The sequence below is a fragment of the Bufo bufo genome, chromosome 8, assembly GCF_905171765.1.
Source record: "Bufo bufo chromosome 8, aBufBuf1.1, whole genome shotgun sequence".
Taxonomy (NCBI): domain Eukaryota; kingdom Metazoa; phylum Chordata; class Amphibia; order Anura; family Bufonidae; genus Bufo; species Bufo bufo.
This window is the reverse complement of record NC_053396.1, coordinates 206,551,539-206,578,142: the sequence shown is the minus strand read 5'-3', so window position 1 is coordinate 206,578,142 and position 26,604 is coordinate 206,551,539. Positions and strand designations below refer to the sequence as shown.

The following is a 26,604-nucleotide window of genomic DNA, read 5'->3' as shown; positions in this document are numbered from 1 at the left end:
AGGGTCACTAACTTTTCACAAAACTTGTAGTATGTCATACAGAGCACGTGCGACCACCTCAGTGAGGTGGACAAGAAATAAGGAAAAGAACAAACAGCAGGTGGCGCTATACAGAGGCCGAACTGATATTTTAATTACATGTACACGGAGCAAAAATATAAACGCAACACTTTCGGTTTTGCTCCCATTTTGCATGAGCTGAACTCAAAGATCTGAAACATTTTCTACATACACAAAAGACCCATTACTCTCAAATATTGTTCCCAAATCTGTGTTAGTGAGCACTTCTCCTTTGCCGAGATAATCCATCCCACCTCACAGGTGTGGCATATCAAGGTGCTGATTAGACAGCATGAATATTGCAGAGGTGTGCCTTAGACTGCCCACAATAAAAGGACACTCTGAAATGTGCAGTTTGATCACACAGCACAATGCCACAGATGTCGCAATGTTTGAGGGAGCGTGCAATTGGCATGCTGACTGCGGGAATGTCTACCAGAGCTGTTGCCCGTGCAATGAATGTTCATTTCTCTACCATAAGCCGTCTCCAAAGGCGTTTCAGAGAATTTGGTAGTACATCCAACCGGCCTCACAACCGCAGACCACGTGTAACCACACCAGCCTAGGACCTCCACATCCAGCATGTTCACCTCCATGATCGTCTGAGACCAGCCACCCGGACGGCTGCAGCAACAATCGGTTTGCATAACCAAAGAATTTCTGCACAAACTGTCAGAAACCGTCTCAGGAAAGCTCATCTGCATGCTCGTCATCCTCATTGGGGTCTGCACCTGACTGCAGTTCGTCGTCGTAACTGACTTGAGTGGGCAAATGTTCACATTCGATGTCGTCTGGCACGTTGGAGAGGCGTTCTGTTTACGGATGAGTCCCGGTTTTCACTGTTCATGGCAGATGGCAAACAGCGTGTGTGGGGTCGTGTAAATAAGCGGTTTGCTGACGTCAACGTTGTGGATCGAGCGGCCCATGGTGGCGGTGGGGTTATGGTATGGGCAGCCGTATGTTATGGACAACGAACACAGGTGCATTTTATTGATAATATATTGAGATACAGTGACGAGATCCCGAGGCCCATTGTTGTGCCATTCATCCACGACCATCACCTCATGTTGCAGCCTGATAATGCACGGCCCCATATTGCAAGGATATGTACACAATTCCTGGAAGCTGAAAACATCCCAGTCCTTGCATGGCCCGGACTCACCGGACATGTCACCCATTGAGCATGTTTGGGATTCTCCGGATTGACGTATACAACAGCGTGTTCCAGTTCCTGCCAATGTTCTGCAACTTCGCACAGCTATTGTAGAGGAGTGGACCAACATTCCACAGGCCACAATCAACAACCTGATCAACTCTATGTGACGGAGATGTGTTGCACTGCGTGAGGCAAATGGTGGCCACACCAGATACTGACTGGTTTTGATTTCTGCCCCCCCCCCCCCCCCAGTAAGACAAAACTGTGCACATTTCAGAGTAACCTTTTATTGTGGGAAGTCTAAGGCACACCTGTGCAATATTCATGCTGTCTAATCAGCACCTTGATATGCTGCACCTGTGAGGTGGGATGGATTATCTCGGCAAAGGAGAAGTGCTCACTAACACAGATTTGGGAACAATATTTGAGAGTAATGGGTCTTTTGTGTATGTAGAAAATGTTTCAGATCTTTGAGTTCAGCTCATGCAAAATGGGAGCAAAACCGAAAGTGTTGCGTTTATATTTTTGCTCAGTGTAATTACAAAAGTATTCAGATCCAGGGGCTGCTTTGAAAAATGTAGAATATGTTTTGTGGCACAGCCCCTTTAAGAGACGTAAAAAGCTTATTTTGGCGCTGCTCTGTCTTTGCGTTGCATCATTTGCTTGGCCTTATCTTCCCGATCAGCTGCTATGCTGTGCTTTCTTGATGTTAAAGGGGTTTTCCTATCCCGGCCTTTTATGGGCAAGATGGGAATAACCCTCAGTAAGCGCCGGCCCGGGTAGCCGGAATTACGTAAAATGGCCGAGCGGCAGGCGGAGTCATGGAAATGGCGTACTTTGCTGTGACATACTGTTTGTATAGCGACATTCACTGTTACAGAAACGGCAGAGGACTGGTCGTTTCCATAACTTCGCCTTACTGTGCGGTATTCTCATCTCATCAGAGGACAAGATGGGACAAGCCCTTTAAAGGGGTATTCCGATTGTTTCAAGTTATCCCCTATACACAGGATAAGGGATAACTATTAGATCAGTGGGGGTCCTACCGCTGGGACCCCTGTGAGAACGGGAGCCCCGTACCCCCTGCAGCCCCCCTGAAATGAACGGAGCGGGTGGTGGGGCATGCGTGAGGCCCCTTAATTCATTTCTGTGGAGCCCTGTAATCGGCTATCTCCCGAACTCCCATAGAAATGAATGGAGCCGCCACGTGCATGTGTGACAGGTCGCTCTGTTCATTTCAGGGGGGCTGCAAGGGGTACAGGGCCCCTGTTCTCGTGATCGGTGGGGGTCCTACTGTTGGGATAGGGGATAACTTCAAACAACCAAAATACCCATTTAACGTTGATGGAAATTAGGTGCAATACCAGCCACAACCTGTGGACAGGAGTGGCGCTGTTTCTAGAAGAAAGCAGCCATATTTTTCTAGTACTTGGCAACCCCTGACATCACAGTCGATTTCTCCCGTTTCACGACCATAGATGACTGTACAGAGGGCACTTCTCTTAGTGCAAATTTTCAAATCAGCATTGTTAAAGAAGTATCCAGCTTTTCTGTGACTTCTATTTCATAAAGAACTTTTGTGTTTGAATTTCTGTGTGCCTATAAGAAGACTGTGATGACATAAGTTAAAAATAAAGAAGTTAGCGTGTACGTGCTAAACAAGCAGTGTGCAATTCTTGCTAAAAAGCATAAGTCTCAGCAATTAGTAGATTATTTGTGTACCAATCAGAAGTCATTGTTGGAATCTTTGTAAACCAATTATGTCAATACTTTAAGAGGTTAAACCCTTGGAATGTACAGTGTTCATTTTAGGACATGGTCAGATATCATAGTCAAGTATCAGAATAATGCCAGTGTGACACCTGACCCTGACCTCTGACTCCTGACCTCTGACTCCTGACCTCTGACACCTGACTCTGACTCCTGACTCTGACTCCTGACTCTGACTCCTGACCTCTGACTCCTGACCTCTGACTCCTGACTCTGATTCCTGACTCTGACACCTGACCCTGAACACTGTAGGAATGGGTATAAATAAAACACTCCCAATCTGGGATCCTGGCAGAGTTTTAACCTGTGTGCTGACTTCTATCATTCACCTTGAACACGTGGCTCGATCCTCACGTGACTGACCCTAGGTCTGCCACAACAAGCATGTATGCAGGCCTGGAGCTAACAGTGCTGGGAGATCTCAGCTCTGAAGCCTGAAGGATTATTCTGCACTGTTGTACAGGCCGCACCTTGGGAAGTAACATAAAATTCATAATCGCTGTATAATAAAAAGTTCTGTAACTTTCTAACAGACTTTGTGTTCCAATGTCTTATAATTTTCTATACCTCTGCTTGCTGTCAGTGAATGGAAAATAAATAAATAATCTTTTGTGTACATCCACATACTGAAAACGTATACCGACCGTTTACAACAGAGGGTTTGTTACAGTTGGATCAAGTATAGCCATTCCTTTTTTGAGCTAAATAGTACAAATCTCTCTCCGGTCCTGATAGTTCGTGACAATGTATCAGTGCAGGCAAAACATATCAAACTGGAGTCCAGACTGTTACACGGCTGCACAGGGGATTTCTGGATATAAATGCAACAAAGCCTCAGCTGTGAGAAGTAATAGGTTTGTGCAGGTTTCTAGCCTCATGCACTGACGGCAAGTAGAGATCTTAAAAATGATGAGGAACTGAGCCACAAGGGCTAATAGGCTGTCACAGCTCGTTACAATATAATTATCAGAGGTCGGCCTTGTAAGGAGCCCTGCAGCTGAATGACAGCAAGCAGAGATCTTGACAACTGTGTATACTGACCTAGACATTATATTGGAAAAGCATATTGCTCTGAATTATACAAAGAATAACGCCAGTTTGCTGAAATGGTCCAATTAACCCCTCGTCTGCTGTACTGTCCGCTCCCTATATACAGAGGTGTTTGCACATTTACTTTAGGGCTCATGCACACGACCGTATGCCCTCCGAGACATCTTATGAGTGCAGGACAATAGTTCCCCGCTCACGGATCGTATATCTCGGAGGGCATACGGTCGTGTGCATGAGCCCTTACTTTGTATATGTTGAGCGCAGTGGATAGAGGACCTTTGATGACATCATAATCATGTGACCGGTCACATGGGTGATAGTAGGGCCCTATTTTGTCACATGATCATGACATCATCAAAGGTCCTTCATGGACCCTTTTGGGGTGTTGGTGAATGTCTCCAGGGTTTAACCATTTCCTCTCCTCAGCATTTCCCCGATTTCTATAGACGACTGGTAACTACTTGTACAAAGGGCGTGTCTGTATATTATGTATATATCATGTATATATGTGTGTATATAGTGTGTGTCTTATGTGTCTTGTGTGCACTGGTACAGCCGACTCATACTAAACAGGGCACATGGGGGAGGCATCAGAGTAGTGACTGGCACTGGGCAGAGACATCGGAGTAGTGACTGGCACTGGGCAGAGACATCGGAGTAGTGACTGGCACTGGCAGAGACATCGGAGTAGTGACTGGCACTGGGCAGAGACATCGGAGTAGTGACTGGCACAGGGTGGAGGCATCAGAGTAGTGACTGGCACTGGGCAGAGACATCGGAGTAGTGACTGGCACAGGGTGGAGGCATCAGAGTAGTGACTGGCACTAGGCAGAGACATCGGAGTAGTGACTGGCACTAGGCAGAGACATCGGAGTAGTGACTGGCACAGGGTGGAGGCATCAGAGTAGTGACTGGCACTAGGCAGAGGCATCAGAGTAGTGACTGGCACTAGGCAGAGACATCGGAGTAGTGACTGGCACTAGGCAGAGACATCAGAGTAGTGACTGGCACTAGGCAGAGACATCGGAGTATTGACTGGCACTAGGCAGAGACATCGGAGTAGTGACTGGCACTAGGCAGAGACATCAGAGTAGTGACTGGCACTGGGCAGAGACATCGGAGTAGTGACTGGCACTGGGCAGAGACATGGGTGCAATGATTGGCACAGAGTGGAGGCATCAGAGTAGTGGTTAGACAGATTAGCCTGGATGCTGCATTCAGGATAGACTGGAGAGTTACAGTAATCCAGACAGGAATGGATTAGAGCAACAATTAGAGGTTTTGGTGTTTCCATAGTAAGAAAAGGGCAGATTCCGAAGATGTTTTTGGGGTGCAGGTGACTTGAGCGGGGAAGCGATTGAATACAGTGGGTGAAGAAAGGATATGAGTCGACCATTACCCCAAGATAACCAGTGTGCTGCACAGGAGTTATGGTACACAAAGATGTTCTTCAGCAGCTGCAGTGCATATTGCACAGTTTTGTGTCCCTGGGAGGGTCATGCTCCTTATCCTACAGGGAGTCCCAGGTTTGGCCCCTTCCATCTTCCTGTTAGCTCATAGCCTCTTCTGCATGAATATACAGTCAGGTCCATAAATATTGGGACATGGACACAATTCTAACATTTTTGGCTCTATACACCACCACAATGGATTTGAAATGAAATGAACAAGATGTGCTTTACCTGCAGACTGTCAGCTTTAATTTGAGGGGATTTACATCCAAATCAGGTGAACGGTGCAGGAATTACAACAGTTTGCATATGTGCCTCCCACTTGTTAAGGGACCAAAAGTAATGGGACAGAATAATAATCATAAATCAACCTTTGCAAATCCTTTGCAGTCAATTACAACCTGAAGTCTGGAACGCATAGACATCACCAGACGCTGGGTTTCATCCCTGGTGATGCTCTGCCAGGCCTCTACTGCAACTGTCTTCAGTTCCTGCTTGTTCTTGGGGCATTTTCCCTTCAGTTTTGTCTTCAGCAAGTGAAATGCAGCTCAATCGGATTCAGGTCCGGTGATTGACTTGGCCATTGCATAACATTCCACTTCTTTCCCTTAAAAAACTCTTTGGTTGCTTTTGCAGTTATGCTTTGGGTCATTGTCCATCTGCACTGTGAAGCGCCATCCAATGAGTTCTGAAGCATTTGGCTGAATATGAGCAGATAATATTGCCCGAAACACTTCAGAATTCATCCTGCTGCTTTTGTCAGCAGTCACATCATCAATAACTACAAGAGAACCAGTTCCATTGGCAGCCATACATGCCCACGACATGACACTACCACCACCATGCTTCACTGATGAAGTGGTATGCTTAGGATCATGAGCAGTTCCTTTCATTCTCCATACTCTTCTCTTCCCATCCCTCTGGTACAAGTTGATCTTGGTCTCATATGTCCATAGGATGTTGTTCCAGAACTGTGAAGGCTTTTTTAGATGTTGTTTGGCAAACTCTAATCTGGCCTTCCTGTTTTTGAGGCTCACCAATGGTTTACATCTTGTGGTGAACCCTCTGTATTCACTCTGGTGACGTCTTCTCTTAATGGTTGACTTTGACACACATACACCTACCTCCTGGAGAGTGTTCTTGATCTGGCCAACTGTTGTGAAGGGTGTTTTCTTCACCAGGGAAAGAATTCTTCGGTCATCCACCACAGTTGTTTTTCATGGTCTTCCGGGTTTTCTGGTATTGCTGAGCTCACCGGTGTGTTTCTTATTTTTAAGAATGATCCAAACAGTTGTTTTGGCCACGCCTAATGTTTTTGCTATCTCAATGATGGGTTTGTTTTGTTTTTTCAGCCTAATGATGGCTTGCTTCACTGATAGTGACAGCTCTTTGGATTTCATCTTGAGAGTTGACAGCAACAGATTCCAAATGAAAATAGCAGACTTGAAATGAACTCTGGACCTTTTATCTGCTCATTGTAATTGGGATAATGAGGGAATAACACAAACCTGAGAAGCCAATTGTCCCATTACTTTTGGCTCCTTAACAAGTAGGAGGCACATATGCAAACTGTTGTAATTCCTACACCGTTCACCTGATTTGGATGTAAATACCCTCAAATTAAAGCTGACAGTCTGCAGGTAAAGCACATCTTGTTCGTTTCATTTCAAATCCATTGTGGTGGTGTATAGAGCCAACAATGTTTCAATTGTGCTGATGTCCCAATATTTATGGACCTGGCTGTATATGTGTCCAGTGGTTATGTCCTGTGAAGCTGTACCTGTATCAGGAACAGAAAGGGGAAAGTGCTTCTCTAGTTCTCCAGAAAGGTCAGGTTTTGGTGGTGCTCTATAGATCAATGCGTACTGACATACAGTACAGACCAAAAGTTTGGACACACCTTCTCATTCAAAGAGTTTTCTTTATTTTCATGACTATGAAAATTGTAGATTCACACTGAAGGCATCAAAATTATGAATTAACACATGTGAAATTATATACATAACAAACAAGTGTGAAACAACTGAAAATATGTCATATTCTAGGTTCTTCAAAGTAGCCACCTTTTGCTTTGATTACTGCTTTGCACACTCTTTGCATTCCCTTGATGAGCTTCAAGAGGTAGTCCCCTGAAATGGTTTTCACTTCACAGGTGTGCCCTGTCAGGTTTAATAAGTGGGATTTCTTGCCTTATAAATGGGGTTGGGACCATCAGTTGCGTTGAGGAGAAGTCAGGTGGATACACAGCTGATAGTCCTACTGAATAGACTGTTAGCTGCTTTTTTCTTGCCATAATACAAATTCTAAGTAAAGAAAAACGAGTGGCCATCATTACTTAAGAAATGAAGGTCAGTCAGTCAGCCGAAAAATTGGGAAAACTTTGAAAGTAAGGGCTATTTGACCATGAAGGAGAGTGATGGGGTGCTGCACCAGATGACCTGGCCTCCACAGTCACCGGACCTGAACCCAATCGAGATGGTTTGGGGTGAGCTGGACCGCAGAGTGAAGGCAAAAGGGCCAACAAGTGCTAAGCATCTCTAGGAACTCCTTCAAGACTGTTGGAAGACCATTTCAGGGGACTACCTCTTGAAGCTCATCAAGAGAATGCCAAGAGTGTGCAAAGCAGTAATCAAAGCAAAAGGTGGCTACTTTGAAGAACCTAGAATATGTCATATTTTCAGTTGTTTCACACTTGTTTGTTATGTATATAATTCCACATGTGTTAATTCATAGTTTTGATGCCTTCATAGTCATGAAAATAAAGAAAACTCTTTGAATGAGAAGGTGTGTCCAAACTTTTGATCTGTACTGTATGTCCATCATCACATTTTCTTGCCCCCTTTCCTGTTGACCATTTTCAGCCTCCCTCTCTTGCTTTTTTCCCTTTTCGTGTCCCAAGACGTGTTAAAAAGCCAGACTTTGACTCGTAGGGAGCCACTTCCAAAAGGTGACGCTAGAGAGATGGTTCTGTTTCCCTGGGAGATGCACACAATATTCTCTTGTTCTCCTTCTTCTCAAGAAATGAGGTATCCCTCGTCTTGTCCTCTCTCCAGGTCCCTGTAGTGTAGGATCCTCTCCATTCACGTTCCCTTTATAAGATAATTGTCCTTCTCCTGACTGACCATTCAAGGATGGACACGAGTCGCCGGAGTCACAAAATGACCAAGCAGATATTGAACATCACTCTGGAGATCATCTACCTGCTGACTGGAGAGGTGAGGCGCTGAGAGATTTATATCATGGCATCACTTTAGGCATAAAGAGGGCTCAAGAGATGATGAGAGTGATATTTATCAGTGTGTGTCTCTATACACAGGATTACTTGGTGGTGAAGAAAACTGGTGGATGTGTTGCACCCAACACCCATCCTATTGTGTCTAGAGCGTGGAACGAGAGTAGAAGCCCCAACATGGCGCCTCCACCTGAATCACTGATACACGAGAGACACAAGGAGCAGAAGATTCTAGACCTCACCAACAAGATCATCCAGATGCTGAGCGGAGAGGTGAGCGCTGCTGGGAATACTGGGATACAATATGGTAATGTGTCCAGGGGATGACTGTATCATTGTGTTGTCAGGTCCCTGTCAGGTGCCAGGACGTCACTGTCTACCTCTCCATGGAGGAGTGGGAGTATTTAGAAGGACACAAGGATCAGTACAAGGACGTCCTGATGGAGGACCACCAGCCCCTCACACCACAGGGTAAGAGGAGACTGTCCGTACACGTTAAGGGGTTACGCTACGTAGGTCACCTATTACTAAGTAAGGCTCTATTCACACTGTGTTTGCAGTGGAGGATTTCATGGCGCACACTTCTGCCTTCAACATACGCCATTGTATAGGTATATACTGGTATTCATCAACCATAGGCTAAAATGTTTTTAAAAAAAAACAAAAAACTTTATAGCCAAGAAAATAAAGTATCCTGACATACCAGTCTGATGGAGGCTGTGGAAGCTTTGGACATAGGCGCTGCTCTCATTCAGCCTGGACAGTGTGTATTCAGTACCCTGTGTGTGCTTCTTACAGAAGGATCCGGTAAGAGTCCCTCACCAGAGAAGTGTCCCTGTCCCCTGTATCCTCAGGATGGTCCGGGGGGAAATCCCAGGGTCCCAGGAAATCAGCAGGTAGAAGAATGTGACATAAAGATCATAAAGAATCATAAGTAGACATCACTACATGAAGCTGTATCTGTGTCTAGTGCAATTTATGTTACAGATGGACGACCTGATCGTTGTCAAAGTGGAGGAGACAGAGGGAGACGAGGAGTATTATGAGGCTGATCCCCATTATAAGGAGGAGGAAACTCCCACCAGTATCGGCACAGGTGAGTGGTAACCTCCTCATGGAGAAGAGTCACATTTATGGTCAGAGTGTATGTCGGGCAGTGCTCTTGATGTATTCCTCTCACCTGATGTGATCAGAGCTCTGTTCTACACCCTGCTCTGCCAGAACAATCTAAGGCCCCTTTCACACAGGCGAGTATTCCGCACGGATGCGATGCGTGAGTTGAACGCATTGCACCCGCACTTGTGCGTTGCGTGAAAATCGCAGCATGCTCCTCTTTGTGCGTTTTCCACGTAACGCATGCCCCATAGAAGTGAATGGGGCTGCGTGAAAATCGCAAGCATCCGCAAGCAAGTGCGGAGCGGTGCGATTTTCACGCACGGTTGCTAGGAGACGATCGGGATGGGGACCCGATCTTTATTATTTTCCCTTATAACATGGTTATAAGGGAATTAATAGCATTCTTAATACAGAATTAAAAAATAAAAATTTAACTCACCTTAATCCACTTGCTCGCGCAGCCCGGCTTCTCTTCTGTCTTCATCTTTGCTGTGCACAGGAAAAGGACCTGTGGTGACGTCACTGTGGTCATCACATGGTCCGTCACATGATTCATCACCTTGGTAAAAGATCATGTGATGGACCATGTGATGAGCGCAGTGACGTCATCAAAGGTCCTATTCCTCAAAGAAGAAGACAGAAGAGAAGCCGGGCTGCGCGAGCAAGTGGATTAAGGTGAGTTAGATTTTTTTTTATTTTTTTTATTTATTTTTTTTATTTATTTTTTAACCCCTCCAGCCCTATTGTACTAAGCATTCTGTATTAAGAATGCTATTATTTTCCCTTATAACCATGTTATAAGGGAAAATAATAAAACCTACACAACACCTAACCCAAACCCGAACTTCTATGAAGAAGTCCAGGTTCTTGTTTGGGTTCCAAACATGCCGATTATTCTCACGCGCGTGCAAAACGCATTACAATCGATTTACAATCGCGCATTTTTCCGCAAAACGCACCCGCATCTTATCCGGGCCAAAAACATGACGCCCGTGTGAAAGAGGCCTAAGGCTCTGTTCACAGTATTGAGCTTCCAACAAACTTTGCATTAATCAGTAGTACGGCGTGTGTACACAAGGAATACCATCCCTAATATTTGTGGCCATTATATGACTTGTATCTGCCATTTTTAGCAGTTTTACTCTATGCTTGCTGAATATCTGGTTTGCAGTTCTTTCAGACACGGTAGATGGAGACTAGCTGCCATCCACTGCTCACACAGAAAGTAGAGGAGAATATTCTTCCTAACTGTCTCACAGTGACTCAGAAGCAGTCCTAGGACATTACAGAGAAGTGCTGACCTGTGTTTTTGTGAGTGCAGCACTTGTGATGAGCTATAAGCTTCATATGTAGCAGTGGCTTAACTAGAAATGACTGGGCCCCACAGAAAATTATTGAACGGGCCTCCCTTTCCCCCAGAAACTTATTCACAACTCCCTCCTCCTGTGCAACCCCCACTCCTGCGGCTGGTCAAGATCTCTCTCTCTCAGATCAGGCTCAGCAGCTGCTCTGACCGTTTCCTATCCATATACACTGTATGTCATGTCACTGTATATACTGTCACTGTATAATACTGTTGAGGGGGCCCTGGCAATAAAATCTTTTAGTCTTTCTTCTGGTTGGGCCCCATAGCAGCCGCTTTCACTATAGCTATGCCCCTGCTATGTAGCTGTGCTGACCTGCTTGTCTGAGTGTGTGTGTCTCCTCAGTTCCTCCTCACTCCTCCCCTTCCCATAGACTTGCACTGACATGTGTAATATGATCCTCCTGCAGAGATTATCCCTACTGGATGGGGAAAAGGCATTTTTCAAAGTGAAAAGCAATTATTGGGGGGAGCTGGTAAACAGCTGATAACAGGAGAACTGGACATTTCTCACCGATAAAACATAATTCAAAGTTTCCTTTTTGAGTTATGCAACATTTTGTGAAAAGTTAGTGACCATTTAAGCTCAGTTTTGCCTGGTATCCAGACACCTGAAGGACCACACTGTAAGTAAATGAGATTCATCATGATTCACGGCCGATCAGTTATCATATGGATCTGCCGTACCACTCATGGCTCCATTAATAATAGAGGGTTCTCCGATTTCCTACCACACTCCAAAAAACATTCTGATAGACTGAGTTTCTATGAAATTGGCCACAGTATCTGAGATAGAGAAATTAAATTGTGAGCCCCACAGGGGACATGGACTCTTGGGTGATGACCATGTCTCTAAAGTGCCTCTTTCATGACTTTGCACTGGGTTCACTCGAATGGGGCTGTGTTGCGGTGTCTACTTACAAAATCTTTTTTTTTCTCAGCAGGCGCTCCCCTGAGCCTCGACTGCCATCCTCTCCCTTCATCTTCAGATTCTGAAGCGAACCTTAACATGGCACCGAATATTCATGGTGAGCACTTCATTACCATAAGCATTCCTTCCATCATCCACAGCGGGGATCTGTTACCTGCTCCCGCTACCCTCATCCAGCCTCCGTCTGATCAGTCACAGGTTCCACCTCTGCTTCCAAGGCCTGAAGCTGAGAAGAACAATCCAAAAAACAATGGGCGATTTCCATGCGCAGAATGCGGCAAAAGTTTTGCGATGAGATCAAACTTTATGGAACATCTGAAGGTTCACACAGCGGAGAAGCCGCTTCCGTGCACCACGTGCAGGAAATGTTTCAAACGGAAGTCGGATCTGGTCAGGCACCAGAAAACTCACACCGGGGAGAAACCCTTCTTATGTACAGAATGCGGGAAACGTTTCGCCATAAAATCGAATCTCTTTGCACACCACAGAATTCACACTGGGGAGCGTCCGTTCCCGTGTCCCGTGTGCGGGAAGTGTTTCATCCAGAAGTCAGATCTGGTCGTGCATCAGATCGCTCACACCGGGGAGAAGCCGTTCGCCTGCACGGTGTGTGGGAAATGCTTTAACCGGAAGAGGAGTCTCGTTCGACATCAGAGAATCCACACAAGAGAGAAGCCCTAGTCGTGTCCACCGCGCGGGAAGCTTCATCCAAGCCCTGGTGCCTGAGACAATCCGCGAGGGGAGAAGAAGTCATTTTCATGTCCAGAATGTAGGACTTTTTTGTAAAAATAAATCAAATCTTGTACTTTAGAAAAGAGAAGTCATTTCACGTTCATGATGCGGGAAATGGTTTGTTAAGGAATCAAATCTGTGTGACTGTCAAACATCTTCATTAGACGCCCCCCCCCCTCCGTCTATATGCCTTTCTGAGGCACATGGATATCCTAGGGGGGGTCCCCACTCAGGACTCCTCTATAAACTAAAATAAACAAAGCTCCTCTGTTCTGGCATCTCCTGTTCTGATAGATGTAGAACGTACCTACATTTTTAGAATAAGCCCCCGTGTGTGTATACACACTGACCACTATGTGACTTGTATCTGGCAGTTTTTTCTCCTTTGCATGCTACGTGCATTCTCTGATGCGTAGGGACAGCAGATTTGCAGGAAACACGCTCCATGCGACAGCATTATTTCCCGTAATGAATGCCGGTCCTGTGACACGACTTCACAGCATTATAATGATTTATATTGCTGTGTGTTCCTGCCTAACCTCGGCTGTACTGAATTGTACTGATGGTACGGCTGAAGTCAGGCAGGAATACACAGCATTATAAATCATGGAGTGTATTTCCCGCACTGAATATGCTAGTGTGAGTTTGTCCTAACCCTCTCTTACTCACTCATAGAACAATATATAAAATACCGGGCAGTATAGATGTCGATAAGACCAGTTTCACACAAGTGTGTTCGGTCTGGGAAACATGCTTTGTGTCATGGCTACTGCTCCTCTGACACAAACTCATTATGACTTATGATGCTGTGAGTTCCTGACCGTGGGACTACTGTACTGTTATAAGTACAGCACAGTAGACCCATGGTAAGGCCGAATGCACACGACCGTGAGCGGTCCGCGGTAACCCGGCCTGGAATCCTGCTGAGAGCAGGAGCGCACGGCGTCATTGGTTGCTATGACGCCGTGCGCTTCATGCCGCCGCTGCACTACAGTGATACACTCAGTATGATCTATACGAGTGTATTACTGTAGTGCAGCGGCGGCATGAAGCGCACGGCGTCATAGCAACCAATGACGCCGTACGCTCCTGCTCTCAGCGGGAAGCCAGGCCGGGATACCACGGACCGCTCACGGTCGTGTGCATTCGGCCTAAGGCAGGAGCCCACAGCATCGTAAATCGTGCTGCGTGCAGACTCGGAGGTGAATCCCCTGGTGGGCCCTAGTCTCCCATCCCCTGGCACATAGCACAGTAGACTTACTGCACTACATTCATATATTCAATGTACAGCTCCTCGCTACCAAAGCCCACTTCGAATCCTATTTTAAAATGTTTTTAAATACGCAGATAGGAATACTGTGGTAATTCACCAAAGTCTCTCGCAACTTCGGGCAATACGAGCGTTCCCCCACCGATCCAACGCATTTTAATACTGTACGGAAACGGCATTAAAAATGAAGTTTTTGAACTAGGCTTGATTTGCTCAAGCCTAGTGACAAGCCCTGGTTCAAATCTAAATGGCGCATTTCTGATAACCCCTTCTTCCCGTTCTGTGCTTCCACTGACTTGTTATGCTTGGATGTAACATGCTAAATGTCGAGTAGTTGTTGACTTCTTAGTTTAGTCTAAACATATCTAGGACATAGATCGGCAACCTCCGGCACACCAGCTGCTGTGAAACTACAACTCCCAGCATGCACACTTACTGGGATGTTCTTGTAACCTCTATAGAAGTGAAAGGAGGAGTCTGGGAGTTGTAGTTTTAGAACAGCTGGAGCGCCGCAGGTTGCTGATCCCTGGTCTAGGACCTAATTTTCTACTCAGTTCTCACCTGTTTTTTCTGAGCATTTTAAGCTCAATCAGATTTTTCATTTCTTAAAAGGGGTTATCCTCCCTAGCATCACGGGTGATGACACCAGGGAGGCTCGTCCCCATTGACACCTGCTAGATGTTTTTATCCGCGCGATGGGCAGATGCAGCGGCGGCGGCCATGCGGGGATCAGGAGCGACGCAGGTGCTGGGGAGCGGGGTAAGTATAATCTATATGAGGGGCCTGGGCATTGGGGGGGGGGGGTGTCATTATAGGGGTTGGATAACCCCTATAACTTCAGTTATAGTTACACAGTATATGAGGATGGGGTCTACTGCTTCTTAAGGACTATGCCCGCATAGCATGCACACGGCCATTGTTTTGGTCCGAGCCGCAGTTTTGGCGGCCCGGGGGCGGACCCATTCACTTCAATGGGGCCACAAAAGATGCGGACAGCACTTCGTGTGCTGTCCGCATCCGTTGCTCCGTTCCGCGAAAAAAAAAAATATAACCTGTCCTATTCTTGGCCGCGCTTTGCGGACAAGAATAGACAGTTATATTAAAGGGTGTCCGTGCCGTTCCGCAAATTGCGGAACGCACGCGGATGCCATCCGTGTTTTGCGGACCACAAAACACACAACGGTCGTGTGCATGAGGGTGAATTCCGCACCCTCTACGACCAAATTAAACTTTGTGCGACTGGGAGGTGGATTTATTATTCACACCTCTTTTTGGAGTAGAAAAGTCCCGAACCCACCCTTGTATTTGCCACTTTTCAATGCATTTTTGACGTTTCTAGTCACAATTTGCATTTAAGCCGCCCTCGCTAGGACTATAAAAAGGCTGGATGGTGAGGGTGTAAAGTGGCGTAAATATGACAGATTTTATTCCGGCACACGGAGAGCCGGCGGAGGCAGGTAATTCATGACGAGGCCTGTGCATCATAATAAATGACATTCCCTATGAAGGCCAGCGTAGCACATGTCGACCCCCGATAAATCAGGGCCTTTGTCCCGAACGGCTCCCTGCTCCACCATGGTGTTCAGCTGGGAGGACCGAAGTGGAGACGAGTGGCGGCTGAGATACTGGAGTGTCCGGCTGTGTCCAGCACGGTTGGGAGGCTTGTGTACATCGTGCTGCCCATTAGAAGTACAATGTGTGTACCCATAGAGCAGAGACGCCCAACCTGCGGCCCTCCAGCTGTTGCAAAACTACAACTCCCAACATGCCTGGACAGCCTACAGCTATCAGGCCATGTTGGGAGTTGTAGTTTTGCAACAGCTGGAGGGCCGTAGGTTGGGCGTCCCTGCTCTAGAGAGATGGCCGGTAACTTCTGGGGTACACACACCACACTAGGAATTAAAGAGGTTACCCGGCCTTTTATGAATAGCCCAGTCTGCCTCATTAACGGAGCCGAGTTCAGCTTCGGATTTTGACAAGATTTTGACGAAGCGTCACGTCATAAACATGAGACGAAGCAAGTTTCGCGATATTTGCAGCAAGATCGCCAAGACCTCTGCTGAGCGCATACTTTTTACGGTAGGATGGCGACTATATTGTTAACGAAGTTTTCAAACTAATCGGGCTTGCTCAACGCTAAGAACAACATTAAGGGTCCATTCACACGTCCGTAGTGTATTGCGGATCCGCGATACACCCGTCTGGCACCCCCGTCCGCAATAGCGGACAAGAATAGGACATGTTCTATTTTTTTCGGGGACCGCGGACCGGAAATGCGGATGCGGAAAGCACAATGTGATTAGTTTGACTACCCAGATCATTAGCATCTGCGCTGATGCTCGCAGTAATGGCACACGCGTGAGATTATCATGGCCTCTGCCGGCATATCGGGGAATGGGGTCTGTACGGATTGATTAGTACGTCACAGTGACAAGCCGTGCAGCTGTGTGTCCATCACATGACCAAGACAGATGTAAACCCGGAAGGTTCCTAATGAATGACAGCAAGCAGAGATCTTGAAAACGGCAATCTATTGATAGAAAGAGTATATTGGATAAATCAATAACATTGATTTGCTGAAACGGTCACATTAACCCCTCATCTGCTGTAATGTCCACCACCTACATATACACGTCTTTGCATATATTTTGGCGTCTGCACATTTACTTCCCTTTCTATATGGGTAATGACTAAATACTATATTCGGGAAGGACCTGCTGACGTCATAACATCACGTGGCACTCCTAGATCATGTGGATCGGAAACAGGAGAGCCGCGCTCCTTTTCACATGTATCGTAATATCATGGAGCTCGCTAGGGTCAGCAGCGCGGGGAGTGAACTAAAAAACTCCTGCAGCGTTGTAGAAGTACGCGGAGCCTACTGATTTAGTAACTTATTTTGTACTGAAACTGTTGGGGATGTGCTGTGAGGGATTGTACCCCGGTGGGGTGGGGGGAGGGGGCAGCTGCGTGGATGCTGAGGGAGGGGGTATCTTGTATGGGGGGTCAGCTGCGTGGATGCTGAGGGAGGGGGTATCTTGTATGGGGGGGGCAGCTGCTTGTACAGTACAGACCAAAAGTTTGGACACACCTTCTCATTCAAAGAGTTTTCTTTATTTTCATGACTATGAAGGCATCAAAACTATGAATTAACACATGTGGAATTATATACATAACAAACAAGTGTGAAAGAACTGAAAATATGTCATATTCTAGGTTCTTCAAAGTAGCCACCTTTTGCTTTGATTACTGCTTTGCACACTCTTGGCATTCTCTTGATGAGCTTCAAGAGGTAGTCCCCTGAAATGGTTTTCACTTCACAGGTGTGCCCTGTCAGGTTTAATAAGTGGGATTTCTTGCCCTATAAATGGGGTTGGGACCATCAGTTGCGTTGAGGAGAAGTCAGGTGGATACACAGCTGATAGTCCTACTGAATAGACTGTTAGAATTTGTATTATGGCAAGAAAAAAGCAGCTAAGTAAAGAAAAACGAGTGGCCATCATTACTTTAAGAAATGAAGGTCAGTCAGTCAGCCGAAAAATTGGGAAAACTTTGAAAGTAAGGGCTATTTGACCATGAAGGAGAGTGATGGGGTGCTGTGCCAGATGACCTGGCCTCCACAGTCACAACCCAATCGAGATGGTTTGGGGTGAGCTGGACCGCAGAGTGAAGGCAAAAGGGCCAACAAGTGCTAAGCATCTCTCGGAACTCCTTCAAGACTGTTGGAAGACCATTTCAGGGGACTACCTCTTGAAGCTCATCAAGAGAATGCCAAGAGTGTGCAAAGCAGTAATCAAAGCAAAAGGTGGCTACTTTGAAGAACCTAGAATATGACATATTTTCAGTTGTTTCACACTTGTTTGTTATGTATATAATTCCACATGTGTTAATTCATAGTTTTGATGCCTTCATAGTCATAAAAATAAAGAAAACTCTTTGAATGAGAAGGTGCGTCCAAACTTTTGGTCTGTACTGTATGCTGAGGGAGGGGGTATCTTGTATGGGGTGGCAGCTGTGGGGATGCTGAGGGAGGGGGTATCTTGTATGGGGGGGCAGCTGTGTGTATGCTGAGGGAGGGGGTATCTTGTATGGGGGGCAGCTGTGTGGATGCTGAGGGAGGGGGTATCTTGTATGGGGGGCAGCTGTGTGGATGCTGAGGGAGGGGGTATCTTGTATGGGGTGGCAGCTGTGTGGATGCTGAGGGAGGGGGTATCTTGTATGGGGGGGCAGCTGTGTGTATGCTGAGGGAGGGGGTATCTTGTATGGGGGGCAGCTGTGTGGATGCTGAGGGAGGGGGTATCTTGTATGGGGGAGCAGCTGCGTGGATGCTGAGGGAGGGGGTATCTTGAATGGGGGGGGCAGCTGAGTGGATGCTGAGGGAGGGGTATCTTGTATGGGGGAGCAGCCGCGTGGATGCTGAGGGAGGGGGTATCTTGTATGGGGGGGTAGCTGCTTGGATGCTGAGGGAGGGGGTATCTTGTATGGGGGGGGCAGCTGCGTGGATGCTGAGGGGGTATCTGGTTGTATGGGGAGGGCTATGTTTGGATGCTGAAATGGGAGGCTGTGTAGTAGGGTGGTGTCTGGTTTGTATGTGAGGGGGACTGTGTGGTGTAGCACACTGAGATGGTGGGGTGGTTATGGGTGAGGGAGGGGGTATCTGGTTGTATGGGGGGGGGGGGGCGGCTGCGTGGATGCTGAGGGGGGTGTCTTGTGTGTGGCATTGTATGTAGTTGGTAGTGTGTGTAAAGGCTGTATTACAGAGGCAGGCGATGAGGAAGGAATCGCTTGCTGAGGAGACCGCTCCTATTACATACAGCGATCGTTTGCTTGTTCATCGGATAATTACCGGCGGTATTACACTGTATTGATGATATGGGAATGTTGGGACGACTTCAGACCAGAGGTCGCAATAACGCCTCTCCAAGCGTCAGAGATGCCTGTTCAGGCTGTTTTACTCTCTGAGAAAAGTTTATGGTGTACCAAGACGCAGGCGCTCTCAACGGCATGGAAGTGCATCAGTGCTGTCCTGCAACAGAGAAAGCTGGCGGGAGCTGGAAGGAGGAGGGGCTAGTGTAAGGAAGAGGGGCTAGTGTAAGGAGGAGGGGCTAGTATAAGGAGGAGGGGCTAGCTCTCAGGGGTTGCTATATTAGGGAGAGCCAGGCACGCTCCCCAAGGACCCCGGCAAATATGGTGGTGGTGGAGCTGAAGACGACATCCCAGACATCAAGGTGACAGCAGGGTGTAATCTATCCATGTATGTGGTCATTAGATGCGCCCCACACGCACCTCACACACGCTGCACTCCATGCACTGATGTGTGTGTGAGATGCATGTAGCGAATGCAGGCTATTAAAGCCAAGTGGTAAAGTACAGGGAGGATCAGCCATATTGGACCAGAATTGGTTCCATTGTAAAAAAGTAAAGCATAGGTTTGTTGTAGGACTCTGCAGGATGGGAGGCGTAGTGCACCGCTGCTGCAGTTTTCCATCCTGGAAAAAAAAATGGTATAGGCTAACGTATATATTTTTTTACACTATGGTACTCCAAGGTGGTCCCGCAGTATGGCATCTGTCTGAGGCACCTGGTAACATATATACATTTTTTGGCGTACATTAAATGTATGACAAAAATGTGATGTGAACCGGCCTAACAGACAGGGAAGAAGCTGAACAGACCCCGCCGACTATGATGGAGTCCGTTCAGTTTCTGTTTACGATCTGACTTTATACCTGACAAAAAAGTGCTGCATACACGGCTTTTTTGTCTGTGATGGAAAAATGAATCCAGCCAGCAATGGAGGCAACATGGAGGATGACAATACATTAGAAGGTGGCTTGTCTTAACTTTATCTACATCAGGGATGCTCAACCTGCGGTCCTTCAGCTGTTGTAAAACTACAACTCCCACCATGCCCTTCTGTAGGCTGAAAGCTGTAGGATGTCCGGGAATGATGGTAGTTGTAGTTTTGCAACAGCTGGAGGGCCTCAGGTTGAGCATGCCTGATCTACATGATGAATGCTATGTGCTGAAGTGAGAGGACCCCTTTAACTGGGTTAGAGGTGGGCTAGGTCAGGATTTGGGGAGTACAGTTTAGGCACGTTTATAATGGTGTAATACTGGTTAGGATTCTGTAGGTGCACTGGGGTAACATGGGCACAGTGTGCTGGAGGGACATAGAGGATGGTGGCATGCTTGAGGAGTAGTCTGGGGGTACATGGGGGACCAGTGGGGTGCTGGTAACAGTGTGGGTGTAGTCTGGGGGTACATGGGGGACCAGTGGGGTGCTGGTAACAGTGTGGGTGTAGTCTGGGGGTACATGGGGGACCAGTGGGGTGCTGGTAACAGTGTGGGAGTAGTCTGGGGGTACAGGGGCACCAGTGGGGCGCTGGTAACAGTGTGGGTGTAGTCTGGGGGTACATGGGGGACCAGTGGGGTGCTGGTAACAGTGTGGGTGTAGTCTGGGGGTACATGGGGGACCAGTGGGGTGCTGGTAACAGTGTGGGTATAGTCTGGGGGTACATGGGGGACCAGTGGGGTGCTGGTAACAGTGTGGGTATAGTCTGGGGGTACATGGGGGACCAGTGGGGTGCTGGTAACAGTGTGGGTGTAGTCTGGGGGTACATGGGGGACCAGTGGGGTGCTGGTAACAGTGTGGGAGTAGTCTGGGGGTACATGGGGGACCAGTGGGGTGCTGGTAACAGTGTGGGAGTAGTCTGGGGGTACAGGGGCACCAGTGGGGTGCTGGTAACAGTGTGGGAGTAGTCTGGGGGTACAGGGGCACCAGTGGGGTGCTGGTAACAGTGTGGGAGTAGTCTGGGGGTACATGGGGGACCAGTGGGGTGCTGGTAACAGTGTGGGAGTAGTCTGGGGGTACAGGGGCACCAGTGGGGTGCTGGTAACAGTGTGGGAGTAGTCTGGGGGTACATGGTGGACCAGTGGGGTGCTGGTAACAGTGTGGGTGAAGTCTGGGGGTACATGGGGGACCAGTGGGGTGCTGGTAACAGTGTGGGTGTAGTCTGGGGGTACATGGGGGACCAGTGGGGTGCTGGTAACAGTGTGGGTGTAGTCTGGGGGTACATGGGGGACCAGTGGGGTGCTGGTAACAGTGTGGGTGTAGTCTGGGGGTACATGGGGGACCAGTGGGGTGCTGGTAACAGTGTGGGTGTATTCTGGGGGTACAGGGGCACCAGTGGGGTGCTGGTAACAGTGTGGGAGTAGTCTGGGGTTACATGGGGGACCAGTGGGGTGCTGGTAACAGTGTGGGTGTAGTCTGGGGGTACAGGGGCACCAGTGGGGTGCTGGTAACAGTGTGGGTATAGTCTGAGGGTACATGGGGGACCAGTGGGGTGCTGGTAACAGTGTGGGTGTAGTCTGGGGGTACATGGGGGACCAGTGGGGTGCTGGTAACAGTGTGGGTGTAGTCTGGGGGTACATGGGGGACCAGTGGGGTGCTGGTAACAGTGTGGGAGTAGTTTGGGGGTACATGGGGGACCAGTGGGGTGCTGGTAACAGTGTGGGAGTAGTCTGGGAGTACATGGGGGACCAGTGGGGTACTGGTAACAGTGTTGGTGTAGTCTGGGGGTACATGGGGGACCAGTGGGGTGCTGGTAACAGTGTGGGTGTAGTCTGGGGGTACATGGGGGACCAGTGGGGCGCTGGTAACAGTGTGGGTGTAGTCTGGGGGTACATAGGGGACCAGTGGGGTGCTAGTAACAGTGTGGGAGTAGTCTGGGGGTACATGGGGGACCAGTGGGGTGCTGGTAACAGTGTGGGAGTAGTTTGGGGGTACATGGGGGACCAGTGGGGTGCTGTTAACAGTGTGGGTGTAGTCTGGGGGTACATGGGGGACCAGTGGGGTGCTGGTAACAGTGTGGGTGTAGTCTGGGGGTACATGGGGGACCAGTGGGGTGCTGGTAACAGTGTGGGAGTAGTTTGGGGGTACATGGGGGACCAGTGGGGTGCTGGTAACAGTGTGGGAGTAGTCTGGGAGTACATGGGGGACCAGTGGGGTACTGGTAACAGTGTTGGTGTAGTCTGGGGGTACATGGGGGACCAGTGGGGTGCTGGTAACAGTGTGGGTGTAGTCTGGGGGTACATGGGGGACCAGTGGGGCGCTGGTAACAGTGTGGGTGTAGTCTGGGGGTACATAGGGGACCAGTGGGGTGCTAGTAACAGTGTGGGAGTAGTCTGGGGGTACATGGGGGACCAGTGGGGTGCTGGTAACAGTGTGGGAGTAGTTTGGGGGTACATGGGGGACCAGTGGGGTGCTGTTAACAGTGTGGGAGTAGTCTGGGAGTACATGGGGGACCAGTGGGGTACTGGTAAGAGTGTTGGTGTAGTCTGGGGTACATGGGGGACCAGTGGGGCGCTGGTAACAGTGTGGGTGTAGTCTGGGGGTACATAGGGGACCAGTGGGGTGCTACTAACAGTGTGGGAGTAGTCTGGGGGTACATGGGGGACCAGTGGGGTGCTGGTAACAGTGTGGGTGTAGTCTGGGGGTACATAGGGGACCAGTGGGGTGCTGGTAACAGTGTGGGTGTAGTCTGGGGGTACATAGGGGACCAGTGGGGTGCTGGTAACAGTGTGGGAGTAGGCTGGGGGTAAATGGGGGACCAGTGGGGTGCTGGTAACAGTGTGGGAGTAGTCTGGGGGTACAGGGGCACCAGTGGGGTGCTGGTAACAGTGTGGGAGTAGTCTGGGGGTACAGGGGCACCAGTGGGGTGCTGGTAACAGTGTGGGAGTAGTCTGGGGGTACATGGGGGACCAGTGGGGTGCTGGTAACAGTGTGGGAGTAGTCTGGGGGTACAGGGGCACCAGTGGGGTGCTGGTAACAGTGTGGGAGTAGTCTGGGGGTACATGGTGGACCAGTGGGGTGCTGGTAACAGTGTGGGTGAAGTCTGGGGGTACATGAGGGACCAGTGGGGTGCTGGTAACAGTGTGGGTGTAGTCTGGGGGTACATGGGGGACCAGTGGGGTGCTGGTAACAGTGTGGGTGTAGTCTGGGGGTACATGGGGGACCAGTGGGGTGCTGGTAACAGTGTGGGTGTAGTCTGGGGGTACATGGGGGACCAGTGGGGTGCTGGTAACAGTGTGGGTGTAGTCTGGGGGTACAGGGGCACCAGTGGGGTGCTGGTAACAGTGTGGGAGTAGTCTGGGGGTACATGGGGGACCAGTGGGGTGCTGGTAACAGTGTGGGTGTAGTCTGGGGGTACAGGGGCACCAGTGGGGTGCTGGTAACAGTGTGGGTATAGTCTGAGGGTACATGGGGGAGCAGTGGGGTGCTGGTAACAGTGTGGGTGTAGTCTGGGGGTACATGGGGGACCAGTGGGGTGCTGGTAACAGTGTGGGTGTAGTCTGGGGGTACATGGGGGACCAGTGGGGTGCTGGTAACAGTGTGGGAGTAGTTTGGGGGTACATGGGGGACCAGTGGGGTGCTGGTAACAGTGTGGGAGTAGTCTGGGAGTACATGGGGGACCAGTGGGGTACTGGTAACAGTGTTGGTGTAGTCTGGGGGTACATGGGGGACCAGTGGGGTGCTGGTAACAGTGTGGGTGTAGTCTGGGGGTACATGGGGGACCAGTGGGGCGCTGGTAACAGTGTGGGTGTAGTCTGGGGGTACATAGGGGACCAGTGGGGTGCTAGTAACAGTGTGGGAGTAGTCTGGGGGTACATGGGGGACCAGTGGGGTGCTGGTAACAGTGTGGGAGTAGTTTGGGGGTACATGGGGGACCAGTGGGGTGCTGTTAACAGTGTGGGTGTAGTCTGGGGGTACATGGGGGACCAGTGGGGTGCTGGTAACAGTGTGGGTGTAGTCTGGGGGTACATGGGGGACCAGTGGGGTGCTGGTAACAGTGTGGGAGTAGTCTGGGGGTACATGGGGGACCAGTGGGGTGCTGGTAACAGTGTGGGAGTAGTCTGGGAGTACATGGGGGACCAGTGGGGTACTGGTAACAGTGTTGGTGTAGTCTGGGGGTACATGGGGGACCAGTGGGGTGCTGGTAACAGTGTGGGTGTAGTCTGGGGGTACATGGGGGACCAGTGGGGCGCTGGTAACAGTGTGGGTGTAGTCTGGGGGTACATAGGGGACCAGTGGGGTGCTAGTAACAGTGTGGGAGTAGTCTGGGGGTACATGGGGGACCAGTGGGGTGCTGGTAACAGTGTGGGAGTAGTTTGGGGGTACATGGGGGACCAGTGGGGTGCTGTTAACAGTGTGGGAGTAGTCTGGGAGTACATGGGGGACCAGTGGGGTACTGGTAAGAGTGTTGGTGTAGTCTGGGGTACATGGGGGACCAGTGGGGCGCTGGTAACAGTGTGGGTGTAGTCTGGGGGTACATAGGGGACCAGTGGGGTGCTACTAACAGTGTGGGAGTAGTCTGGGGGTACATGGGGGACCAGTGGGGTGCTGGTAACAGTGTGGGTGTAGTCTGGGGGTACATAGGGGACCAGTGGGGTGCTGGTAACAGTGTGGGTGTAGTCTGGGGGTACATAGGGGACCAGTGGGGTGCTGGTAACAGTGTGGGAGTAGGCTGGGGGTAAATGGGGGACCAGTGGGGTGCTGGTAACAGTGTGGGAGTAGTCTGGGGGTACAGGGGCACCAGTGGGGTGCTGGTAACAGTGTGGGAGTAGTCTGGGGGTACAGGGGCACCAGTGGGGTGCTGGTAACAGTGTGTGAGTAGTCTGGGGGTACATGGGGGACCAGTGGGGTGCTGGTAACAGTGTGGGAGTAGTCTGGGGGTACAGGGGCACCAGTGGGGTGCTGGTAACAGTGTGGGTATAGTCTGGTGGTACATGGGGGACCAGTGGGGTGCTGGTAACAGTGTGGGTGAAGTCTGGGGGTACATGGGGGACCAGTGGGGTGCTGGTAACAGTGTGGGAGTAGTTTGGGGGTACATGGGGGACCAGTGGGGTGCTGGTAACAGTGTGGGAGTAGTCTGGGAGTACATGGGGGACCAGTGGGGTACTGGTAACAGTGTTGGTGTAGTCTGGGGGTACATGGGGGACCAGTGGGGTGCTGGTAACAGTGTGGGTGTAGTCTGGGGGTACATTAGGGACCAGTGGGGCGCTGGTAACAGTGTGGGTGTAGTCTGGGGGTACATAGGGGACCAGTGGGGTGCTGGTAACAGTGTGGGAGTAGTCTGGGGGTACATGGGGGACCAGTGGGGTGCTGGTAACAGTGTGGGTGTAGTCTGGGGGTACATGGGGGACCAGTGGGGTGCTGGTAACAGTGTGGGTGTAGTCTGGGGGTACATAGGGGACCAGTGGGGTGCTGGTAACAGTGTGGGTGTAGTCTGGGGGTACATAGGGGACCAGTGGGGTGCTGGTAACAGTGTGGGTGTAGTCTGGGGGTACATGGGGGACCAGAAGTGTTAGAATATTGCCACTCCTTTGTAGAAGATTACAAATCGCTGATATGGGCAAGATTACGTTGGTTATTGCGGTCCCCAGTGCATGGAACGGGCAGCACATATGTCTCAATATGGGAGCATCTCACCAGATAAAAAAAGGTCCTCTTTGAAACAGTGTGACGTGCCCTACATTACTGTTTAGTTTACTATTTTTAATCCTGCATTTTTTTTTATAGGGATAACCATAATTTGTGGTTAAATAAATGTTATGTTTTAGATGAATAAAATATGTAAACATTTCAAATAATTGTCGTCTTTTTTTTTTCCGTCAATTATCCCGTTTTATTTTAATTTTTTTAAAATAACTATATACTTTGGGAAACTGTAGCCGTGTATGTTTCTCCGATGGCACTCTGGGGGAATTTATCATGAGGAGAATATTTGAAGTCAATTTTGCTTGAGTCTGTGTTGGAGAACTTTATTCTACTTTCATTACATGTCACAGGTTGTCTGATAAATGTGGCTTGTTCTTACACCCAGCACTTCTTCTAGAGAAGCTCCTCCAGTTTTCCTATTTTTCCCTCCTGGAGTGAGATTGTGACTTTTTTAAAAAGTCTCAATGATAAATCTGGAGTAATAATCATTAACATAGCTAACCACACCCACTTTTCCATCCATATTACAAAACTGACATGAGTTGTGTAAAAATGCAAAAAGTCGCAAAATTTGCCGCAATTAATGGCAAAAAAAGTTGCAAAAGCCATATTTTGCGACTTTTTGATGCCAGAATTCTGGAGTGAAGTTCTGATAAATCAGGGCCTATGTATGATGTAACAGACACACACATTAAACAGCCTTGGTGACCTTTACTACTAGGGAGCACATCGCTAATGTCAGCCAGCTACATAACGAATTTTGTGATGATAGAAACCCTTTAACTTCATGCCCTAAAATAGATGCGTCACTTTCCAAGTTGGTTAAAGGTTCTAATGCCCTTCCCTTTGAGGACTTGGGGTCCTTAAAAGACCCCATGGATAAAAAGGTAGATTCAAGCCTAAAGAAGATTAGGGAAGCTGCCGCAGGAATTTTTAAACCCAATCTAGCCGCCACCTCTGTGTCTCTGTCCCT

General features: G+C 48.9%; 2 protein-coding genes across 6 annotated transcripts in view; both read left to right on the top strand.

Annotated features, from left to right (window-relative positions):
- Positions 1-26,604, top strand: part of LOC120977488 (zinc finger protein 260-like) — a 244,578-nt gene that overhangs the window by 9,399 nt on the left and 208,575 nt on the right. The window contains exons 1-4 of one of the 3 annotated variants that reach the window (XM_040405460.1): positions 4,390-4,489; positions 8,541-8,702; positions 8,804-8,992; positions 9,067-9,190. In XM_040405460.1, coding sequence (XP_040261394.1) covers positions 8,619-8,702; positions 8,804-8,992; positions 9,067-9,190 — 397 coding nt within the window. In that variant the 5' untranslated portion in view covers positions 4,390-4,489; positions 8,541-8,618. Of the gene's footprint in view, positions 1-4,389; positions 4,490-8,540; positions 8,703-8,803; positions 8,993-9,066; positions 9,191-26,604 lie in introns of those variants that run through there. The other 2 variants (XM_040405461.1, XM_040405463.1) reach the window with 2 other exon arrangements.
- LOC120977504 (gastrula zinc finger protein XlCGF71.1-like) lies at positions 9,517-12,962 on the top strand. Of its 3 annotated transcripts, XM_040405493.1 has the most exons (3): positions 9,517-9,615; positions 9,690-9,815; positions 12,140-12,962. In XM_040405493.1, the coding sequence occupies exons 2-3, from the start codon at positions 9,698-9,700 to the stop codon at positions 12,808-12,810; spliced, it is 789 nt and encodes a 262-aa protein (XP_040261427.1). In that variant the 5' UTR covers positions 9,517-9,615; positions 9,690-9,697; the 3' UTR covers positions 12,811-12,962. The 3 variants fall into 3 exon arrangements, with proteins under 3 accessions (XP_040261427.1, XP_040261426.1, XP_040261425.1); XM_040405492.1 differs by lacking the exon at positions 9,517-9,615 and having other exon boundaries at positions 9,625-9,815; positions 12,143-12,962; XM_040405491.1 differs by lacking the exon at positions 9,517-9,615 and having other exon boundaries at positions 9,625-9,815.

Excerpts from the sequence above, each read along its gene's own strand:
- LOC120977504 (XM_040405491.1), top strand. The coding sequence starts at position 9,668 with ATGAAGCTGTATCTGTGTCTAGTGCAATTTATGTTACAGATGGACGAC. Across the intron at positions 9,816-12,139 it reads TCCCACCAGTATCGGCACAG|CAGGCGCTCCCCTGAGCCTC; the intron begins GTGAGTGGTAAC and ends TTTTTTTCTCAG.